Here is a 10,233-nt window from a genome sequence, read left to right on the forward strand (position 1 = left end):
AACTTTGAAAACATTAGTTGCCAGATTGCAACAGATGTTCAGCAGATTTCAATTTTATGACTGTTTTCATATGATTTTGGGATGAAATAGTACCTGAGTAAAAAATTAAAGTTAATTTAAATTATAATAAATTAAATTTAAATTAATTAAACTTCTTTTAAAAACTTAAAAAGAATGGCAACTCTGCCAAATACAAATCTGTCCCTCCCTCCACTCATTTGTAGCTAACTTCATCGGCACTTTCTCTATACTTTTGCCATTTTGGCATATTTTAAATGAAAATTACATGAAAAGAACGTTTTCCAGATAATAAAAATCATTGTACAATCATCAGTAAGTGAGGCAGAATTCATTGATATAAATTACATATCCCTATAGATCCCTAGACTAGTATGAATTAAGTTTGTGTAGGTATCTATGATATTGTTTTGGTAATTCCTATTTTTTATTAGCTATGACAGAAAAGTCTGAAATTAAGGATGAGTTTATTGAGGACGACCCAAGCTATAAAAAAAGTCAGCTATCTATATCCCTTGATCTGGGAAACCAAGAGAGATCTGGGAGTAATGAACCAGAAGATAACTCAGGTAAGATAAGTAATAATTATTATAGTAGTAAACAATTTGGTGTAATTCATATTTTTTATTAGTTATGGCAGTAAAAGCTGAAATTAAAGAAGAGTTTTTTGAAGGTGACCCAATATATATAGAGAGACAGTTATCTACATCCCTCGATCTAGGGGACATAAAGAATGAAGCTGACGAGTATAACTCAGGTGAGATAAATAATAATAAACATAGAATCAACTTATAACTTTCATTTATTCTATAGTTGATTTTAAATACATTCAATTATTTCATCTTTAATTTTTTTTTGTTATTCAGTCACTGCAGTTTTATATCTTGGGTAATTTCTGTCTAGTATAATGATTTCATTAGTTTATGTTGTAGGTTATTGGGTACTAGTATACAGGGGTTTAGAGTCACACAAATGTAACTTCTTTGTTAGTAATTTTTCAGTTAACAAGTAAACTTCATCTGAAGTATTTGAAACTACATTTCTGTATGTTTTCTTTTATTTCAATTGTATTTATGCAATATTATTGATCATTTTAAATTTCGTGTACACTAAACACTACTCCTTTAATTTAATTTCTATCATTTAACACTATGGGAATTCAAAAAATAATTAATTTAATTAATTAGAATGCTCTTATGTGTGTTCCTAAAAATTAATTATTTTATAGTACTTGCCTCTAGGATTCTGGTTATAATAGGAATAAAAAAACACATTTGCTTGGTGGTTGTTTACAGGCTTCTAACCACAGTAAAATTGATGATACTGATTTGGATTTCCTCCCCTGTTAGCCAGTGTTCAGTAATACAAAGGATGTCCACATTTATGTCTACAGTCTTCAATTCTAATATGCCTATTTTGCTTCTGAGTGAGTATATGTTTAAGTGGAAAACAGATCCACTTTTTTTGCAGTTCTTGAGAATACATCTTCTGGGGAGTTCACTTTGAAGGTGGAATCCCATTGTTCAGTCAGTGTTGCAAATTCCAAAAAAAAAAATCAATCTTACTCCCTCAGGCTACAGCTCAGCTTCCATGATTTGGTTAATTTTCTCTGTGGCAACACTGAGTTTAAAGGAACCCACGTGCTTGGTTTTTGTAATCATTGTTTCGCATTTCTTCCTAATTGTCCTCTAAAAACTTTGAGACATCCTTTAGGATACAAAAATCCAATGCTTTCTCTGTGCAAGTTGTAGATTGCCATGATTTTTATTAATTCCAAACAGTGGCAGTGTCCTTCTTGATTTTCTCAAGAGGTTCTCTACCTTTTCTTTACAATCATCATGCATTTGTCCTTATTTTCTTTTTGAATAGAAATAAGAACATTGTTATTATTTACATTTGCAGTGACATTTGCTTGGTTGTCATTATTGTTATCGACGTTTTCTTCTTTTTTGAATCGAGGTGTCTGGTTTCCCCCTAACGGTCAAGAACTTTGGATGTGTCCTGTCTTTTAAGTTTGTCGATTAAGCAATCATATCTGTTTGCGGTTTTTGGTCCATTCCTACTGCTTCATCGATTACGGCAGTCGCTACGGGAACGTCAGCATGATTGGAAACACTACCAATACCAAATTCCAAAGTTTGGACGGAAGAAGAGGGGTTGTGTTTATCGTCTTTTTGGCCGAAGTTTGAAGTTTTTTTAGTTGTTTCAAAATACTTTTCTTTCCACTTGTTGGCGTTCTCCTGTAGGATCTTGTTCTTATCAGTTAACTCAGTTACTAACCTTTTTAGAAAGTTGAAACTTTTGCTTGTGACCTCTGCTTTGTTTGAATTTACTCTGCTAACCTCAATCTCGTTTGTATCATCACAACAACAAACAATTCGGGTTTTATTAATGAAATGTATGTTTTCGCTCCAGTCTCTTTTAGAACAAGAGTTATGGAAGAGAGTACCAAAGTTTACAGATATAATAACACTTGAAAACTTTTTCTACAACATTTAAAAGTCAATTTTTCAAGAGCGTCATCGGTCGTCTGGTTACTAGACGACGCCAGCTTGTAACCGATTCAATAATCGATTCGATAATCAATTCGGTAATCGATGAAGTCTATTATCGAATCAAATCGATGACCGATATTCGATTTGATTTGATTTTATAATCGATTCGATTTAATTCGATAATTGATTCGATTTGATAATTGATTTGATTCGATAATCGATTCAATTCGATAATCGGTTCGACATTTTATTCAATTTTATTCCAATCGATTGCATTTTATTTTATTTTTCATAAAAATAAACTTATTTTAAATTTAACTTGTGGCTTATTCCTATCAAAAATAGTAAATTTTATTTTAGTTTATTAATAAACACGTATGGCACTGTGCTTATTACTCCCTGTAGACTGTGCTCACGCGAAGTGTGTCGTCGTGCGATGTGTCGTTACAGTTCTTCCGGTCGGTTTTATTTTTTTCACACCTCAAGACTGCGATAAGAAAGCTATTGTTTTGTGTAAAACTTACTGAAGTCGCTGGTTAAATGATTAGAATAATAACGAAAAATGCAATATTTTGATTGTGAATAAATTAGCAATTAATTGAAAAATTACAAAAATACCTGATGTAACTCATTAATGTTATTCTGTACAAAGAAAAGCACTTACCATTTGAGTATGGTGTATTAATTGTAGCTATGGTTGAAAAATAGTGGCTCAACCCCATGGTGTCTAAAAAATCGATGCTGGAGCGCCGCAGCGCGAAAGAACAGTCCGCATCTGAGATAAACTGGAGATGTTTACAGTTCGATGTCTCGTTTCGATCTGTGTTCCCTTGGTATGGGCACAAACCCTCTGACCACTCTTCGTAGGTAGTCCGTAGGTTATTAGGGCAAGTGCATCCCTAAAATGATCGCTGTTGTATTGCTTTTTTGAAAAACGATAATTTAAATAAATGGTTCACAAAAATTTGATATTTTGTAGCGTTTTCTGTGCTTTCGAGAAAATTAAGGTCAAGTGTATTCCTTTGAACTTGAAAACAGATTACTATGTGCTAGCAAGTTTGACAATGAGAATTTAATGAATAGAAGAAAAATAGGTTGAGTTTACCGAAAGTACAAGCTGAATATAGCCGCAAATGTCAAAAATATTTGGTTTGGCAGTGTTGGCATGTTTTTGTAATGCATAAGTTGTATGCTTCAAATATAAAGAGATAAAGCTTTTAAAAAGTACATTTTGATTATACTATTTTATGAATTCTGCAATTTTTAATTTATATCAAGCAATAACGAGTAGATATTTGTCTCTTTCGAGATTAATTTCAAACAACTTTTGTAATCTGGCAACTGCTGATTTGACGATTGCCAAATCTATCCCCTAATCTATCAAAGGGTAATTGCTAAAAAAATTTCTAATAATTAACTGCAATTAATCTCCAAAGAAATAAATATTTACTCATTGTTGTTTTATATAAACCAAAAATTGCAGAATTCATAACATAATATAAACAATACTATACTTTTACAACTACACTTTACAACTATACTTTTCTAACGCTTTATCTTTTTATATTTGAAGTATACAGCATATACATCATAAAAACATGCCAACACTGCTATACCCAAATTTTTTGTTCCATGTTTCACATTTACGGCTATAATCAGCTTGTACTTTCGGTAAACTCAACCGAAAAATAATATACTGTAAACTGTTAAATAAAGTAAATAAGTAATTAGAATATGAGAATATTAGAACGTTTAATGGCCTTTGATTATCATATCATGTCTTTGACATATCAACTAATAGCCAATTATGTGCCACTAGTTATCGCGTTAGTTAGTTAATATCGCGTTAAATTTGTCCTTGAAGTAAAAAAACATATATTTTATTTTTATTTCAGGCTTTTTCGCAGCGGAGAATACATCAGGAAATATGAAAACAATACCGGTACGTTCGTGTAATAAAGAACAACGTACGGGTCAACCTGTTAAAACAAAAACATTAAACTGTGAAATTTGTTTGAAGCAACTTGCCCATAGAAGGTCATTAAAAAAACACATGATAGTTCACACAGGAGAAAAACCTTATAAGTGCGGGATTTGTATTAAACAGTTTACCAAAGCAAGTAATTTAAAAACACATTTGAGATTACACACAGGAGAAAAACCTTATAAGTGCGAAATTTGTTTGAAGCAGTTTACTACAGTATCTGGTTTGAAACGACATATGCGATTGCACACTGGTGAAAAACCTTACAAGTGCGAAATTTGTTTTAAGCAGTTTAGTGTAGCGCATCATTTGAAAGATCATATAAAAACGCACACTGGTGAAAAACCTTACAAGTGTGCAATTTGTTTTAAGCAGTGGGCCAGAAAAAGCGAATTAAATAATCATATGCAAATTCACATAGAACAAAATCCTTGCAAGTGTGAAATTTGTTTTAAGCAGTTTTCTCAGCAATGTGATTTGAAAAGACATTTAATATCACACACTGGGGAAAATTCTTACAAATGTGAAATTTGATTTAAACAGTTTAGCCAAGCAGGTTCTTTGAAAATACATTTGAGAGCTCACCCTGAAGAAAAACGTTAAAAGTGTGAAACTTATTTTAAACAGTTTACTGATTCAGGTAATTTGAAAACACATGTGAGAGTGCATACTGAGAAAAACCTTGCAAGTGCGAAATTTGTTTTAAACAGTTTTCTCAGACATATAATTTGAAAACTCATTTGAGATTGCACACTGGAGAAAAACCTTACAAGTGCGAAATTTATCTTAAGCTGTTTATTCGTAAAAGTTCTTTGGAGGAACACAAAAAATTTCACCATAGAGAAAAATCCTAGTGTGTATAGTAATCAGTGTTGATAAACAAATAACAGTAGCGGAATTGAACGCGTCGCACAGTGGACTAACTCATACTGAAGCATGGACGTATACAAAAACCCACAAAACTATGTTCCGATAGTTTTTTTGGGTAGCTTATTAGGAATTATATATTAGAATTGCAAAATTCCAAATGGCACATCCTGTTAAGCAGAAAATCGTGTAAAAAATTTGGGTATATAATCTAGATTGGTAAAACATTATTGCTCCATGGTGGGCAGTTAATCTATGGAATAGCAAATCTAAATAAAATTCGAGAAGGGTTTTTAAAAAAGAAGTGCCCTTACGTGATAGTTTACCAGAAAAATTGACAATTAAAAAAAAAACAAAATGGCGAACATTTGAAAAAATTGTTCAAAAATTGATTGACTAAATTTTTTCAGTCACAAAAATTTTATTATTTTTTTGGTCAAATTGTCGTAAACCATATAGAAAACCAAAACAAACAACATGCATCAAGGTTTTTTAAAATCGATCGACTAGATCCGGGGATTAACTTCCGCCAGTTTGAAAAACGTAGTTTTTCTTTATATTTTCAATCTTTGGATCTTGTCGGTTGATTTTAATAAACCTTGATGCATTTTATTTGTTTTGGTCTTCTTTATGAGAGTTTACCACAATTTGACCAAAAAAAAAATCGTAAACTTTTTGACTGAAAGAAGTCAAGTTCAATTTTTTCAAATATCCGCCATTTTATTTTTTTTTATTAAGAATTTTCAATTTTTTTGGTAAAATTTGCCGTTCCAGAGATTAAAGGTCGATTCAAACACATCAATCACATCTCGTCACAGTCCCGGCGCCGAACCGAACAATCCGTCATACAAAATATTCTTTATTAGAAATATGCCGCCGGCATTCACATTCATCAGTTGCGAACAGTTTCCCAGCAGTCAGGTTTTGACACGTCTATCGCCCGGCCGATTTTATAATCTCAGCGACGAATCTTTTGGTTTTGCCTTAGGAAGATTATCTGCAACTTATCTTCAAGTCTCAATATACGCATAAGAATTCTTAGATGTTAAGTATTTAGTGTCCTCCTCTATGGAGTAGAAAGTTGGAGCCTTACAGAAGATGCCATAAAACGATTAGAGGCATTTGAAATGTGGTGTTACCAACATATGTTGAGGGTCTCATATATACACCACACAAGTAACAACTATTCTGCAGAGGCTAAGAAAAGACAATGACATTATTAACACCGTAAAGAACAGAAAATTGGTTTACTTCAGCCACATTATGCATATAATAAACACCGACTTCTACAGTTGATTCTACAAGGCAAGGTTGAGGGTAAGAGAGGTCCTGGACGTAGACGTATATCCTGGCTGGTCAATCTTAGGAAGAGGACTGGTCTAACGTCAACTGATCTATTTCGAGCTGCTGTGAATAGAAAAGATGGGTCAATGTGGTCGCCAACATCTCTAGAAGATAGGCACATTTAGAAGAAGAAAGACCGGATTGAACGTCTTGGCTGTTCTTTTAAGGAGTATATTATTTCATAAACGAGAATTATTCTGGTACAGTCTACAAATTCGGAAATATGCCCTTCTCAAAGTCCGGTTTAAAAAGCTGACTTATAGAAGTTTCACAGTTAGTGGAACCTTCGTGTGCACCACCGCCTTTGCGTCACAATATTATTGTTTTTCATATTTATTCAAGCATAATTAAGCTTATATTGAATTAAAATACAAGAGGGCTGACTATTACACATATGGAAGACAGAAACGTAGGTTTGAGGTTCCTCAAACATTTGTATCGTACAGTACACTCCAGCTGTCTTGCATTTTATTAACTTTTAATTTGATCATTTCTTTATTTTTACATTCATTTTCCAATGTACTTAAATCGTTATATTATAATCAGTTTGATTTTTAGATTATCTCCAAGACAAAAAAATGGAAATTTCGGAGGCACTAACTGAAAATTCATCTCACGAAGGATATTATATGAATATAAATCCTGAAGGAAAAACATTAACAGAAAATATGAATGTGATAACTGGAAAATGTGAAATTTGTTTTAAAAAATTTTCTCGAATAAATATTTTGAATGATCATTTAAGAATGCATAGTGAGGAAAAAACTTACACGTGTAAAATTTGTTTTAAGCAAGTTACTACAGCAAATTCTTTGAAAAATCATTTGAGAGTGCACACCGGAGAAAAACCTCACAAGTGTGAAATTTGCCTTAAGCAGTTTTCTCTAAAAAGTACTTTGAAAAAACATTTGAGAGTGCATACTGGGGAAAAACCTTACAAGTGTGAAATTTGTTTTAAGCAATTTGTTCAAGCAAGTGATTTGAAAACACATTTGAGAGTGCACACTGGAGAAAAACCTTACAAATGTGAAATTTGTTTTAAGCAGTTTACTTCAGCAAGTAATTTAAAAGCACATTTGAGAGTGCACAGTGGAGAAAAACCTCACAAGTGTGAAATTTGTTTTAAGCAATTTATTCAAGCAAGTGATTTGAAAACACATTTGAGAGTGCACACTGGAGAAAAACCTTACAAGTGTGAAATTTGTATTAAGCAGTTTACTTCAGCAACTAATTTAAAAACACATTTGAGAGTGCACCGCGGAGAAAAGTCTCACAATTGTTAAATTTGTTTTAAGTAGTTTACTACAGCTAGTAGTTTGAAAAAACATTTGAGAGTGTCAGGAAAAATCTCAACAATCACAAAACGTAATTAATATTTTTTATACAGCCCGTGTAAGCTATTAATGTCATAAGAATGATCAAAATATTTAAAAATTAGTGACAACTAAATAATGGAACAGTATCATGTAACTGCTGAAACCCTAATACTATACTCTCCAGTTAATTTCTTGTCAAATTGAGTGAATCGATGTATTATTTCAATAAAATGGTTTGTGGTATAGTATTTAGAAAGTCAGTTGAAACACCCAAACAAACTAGTTGCCGACAAACATTAAAAGAATATATCATATTACTAGTCATGGCGCATCATTTATTTTTATATTCAAATAGAGATTAATGAGGAACAGAAGAAGGGCAATCTTAATTTACTTGAAACGGTCGCAAAGTACATAAGTGTATAAAAAAGGTTTCAACATGTCATATTTAGGAACCAAAATAATTCATATATAATGGCAATAGGCCATATAGGCAATGATTTAAAATAGTTATCACACTTTCATAAAATAATAAACATTTTAGCTGTACAGCACTGGAATGAGTCAGCAGCGTTTTTTATATATACATCCTCGTCGGCTGGAAGCGAACGTCCATGTAAAGTATTTGTGATTTTGAATAACATATCAATGCCCAATATTTATTTGATGGTATATATATATATATATATATATATATATATATATATATATATATATATATATATATATATATATATATATATATTATAAGTAAACGTTAAATATTGGGTTTGCAGCAATAAAAAATGAAACGTGTACTCTTTTAAATCTTTATTCCAAGCTTTCGGACATTGTTTATGTCCTTCATCAGGGAGCTACAAATTTGATGAATAAATTGTTGGCGTTGGTATAATTAATTAAAAATTCACTACTTACAAACTTAATGAGGTTGTATCAACGAAGATGTATTATAATGTTGATAAAATTTATCACAGTCTCTTATCTTTTTTTAATATACAAAACCTATTTTTATGTTTAAAAATTTAAAAAATTACTGTACATCCAAAAACACTTAATTATTCTAAATACATAAATGACATTATTCTGACAAAATTCTTTTAAATGTCAATTGATAAATTATTGTTTGTGTTATTATTGCATTTATCTACTAGTAACAAATATTTGTTACTACTTCTGATTCATTATATATATATATATATATATATATATATATATATATATATATATATATATATATATATATATATATATATATATATATATTTCATTCTCTGTTTCTTCCATCCCTCTCCTACGAAGTACGGGGATTGTTTAAATATGCTTGAAACATTGACGCGTCTTATTTAGGTATACTTTAACTTGATTACCGGTAAATGTTATATTGAACTGCCCTTATAAATCGCGCCGGAGTGAAATGTTTCAACTGACTTTATAATATGACTAATAATATTAAATATATCTATAAATTAAAAAATTCGTGGGTTGGTAATATTACCGCAATAAAACAATCCATGATGCCACCTCATGGATAAACATAATATTCCTCAAACTAGAGTGTAGAATATAATTAAGCATTATCGGGAAACAGGAAGTATCTTAGATAACAAAGATAAAAGCCGGGTCGCCCAAAACTAGTTTCTGATTGGAATAGGAGAATTAAGTCAAGCTACAGCTGGACTGGACAATGGAATCATGAAACTGGATTAAGTTTGTCAAATAAATGTTGTTGCAAGTGGATACATAAATGTGGATTAAATTTTTATAAGGTTGAATTACAAGTAACAATTTAAAAGTTTACTCGTACTTTAAAAAATGAAATTTTCTTATAGGCAAAGGAAAAGCCACTGTTAACAGCAAAAAAAAAGCAAGTCAGGCTCATGTGTTCAGGTTAATTGCCTGTTATTCCCACTGAGCATGAGGCTTTTCATAAGTATTCTTTGAAACGGACTATCAAATTTCCTATACGATTGATGATTTAGGGTTGTATGACAGTTTCAGGGTTAGGATATTATGAATTTATTGAGGGTTCCGTAAATGCTGTGAAATATTAACAAATACTTCAAAAACGGCCTACTATCAAACGTTATGAAAGTAAATGTTGGTGAGAAAATTATTTTTCAGCAGGGAGGAGCGGTTTGCCATACGGCAAGAACTATAGTATAAACATCCTCTGTTGATCGAACATTTCTGACTTAAACGTCAGAATCAG

The 10,233-nt window shown here is 31.5% G+C and overlaps 1 protein-coding gene across 4 annotated transcripts; it reads left to right on the forward strand.

The window, feature by feature from the left end:
* Positions 1 to 224: 224 nt before the first annotated feature.
* Positions 225 to 8,687, forward strand: LOC140441694 (uncharacterized). 4 transcript variants are annotated; one of them, XR_011951026.1, is made up of 5 exons: positions 225 to 333; positions 453 to 587; positions 650 to 775; positions 4,409 to 5,566; positions 7,267 to 8,687. XR_011951026.1 is itself a non-coding variant. In XM_072532577.1 (5 exons), exons 2-5 carry the CDS (start codon positions 455 to 457, stop codon positions 7,306 to 7,308), a joined length of 348 nt encoding a protein of 115 aa, XP_072388678.1. In that variant the 5' UTR covers positions 225 to 333; positions 453 to 454; the 3' UTR covers positions 7,309 to 8,687. The 4 variants fall into 4 exon arrangements, 2 of the variants coding, with proteins under 2 accessions (XP_072388678.1, XP_072388677.1); XR_011951027.1 differs by having other exon boundaries at positions 4,409 to 5,137; XM_072532577.1 differs by having other exon boundaries at positions 4,409 to 4,455.
* The last annotated feature ends 1,546 nt before the right edge of the window (positions 8,688 to 10,233 follow it).

Source organism: Diabrotica undecimpunctata, chromosome 5 (assembly GCF_040954645.1).
Source record: "Diabrotica undecimpunctata isolate CICGRU chromosome 5, icDiaUnde3, whole genome shotgun sequence".
In the NCBI taxonomy this organism is placed as follows: Eukaryota; Metazoa; Arthropoda; class Insecta; order Coleoptera; family Chrysomelidae; genus Diabrotica; species Diabrotica undecimpunctata.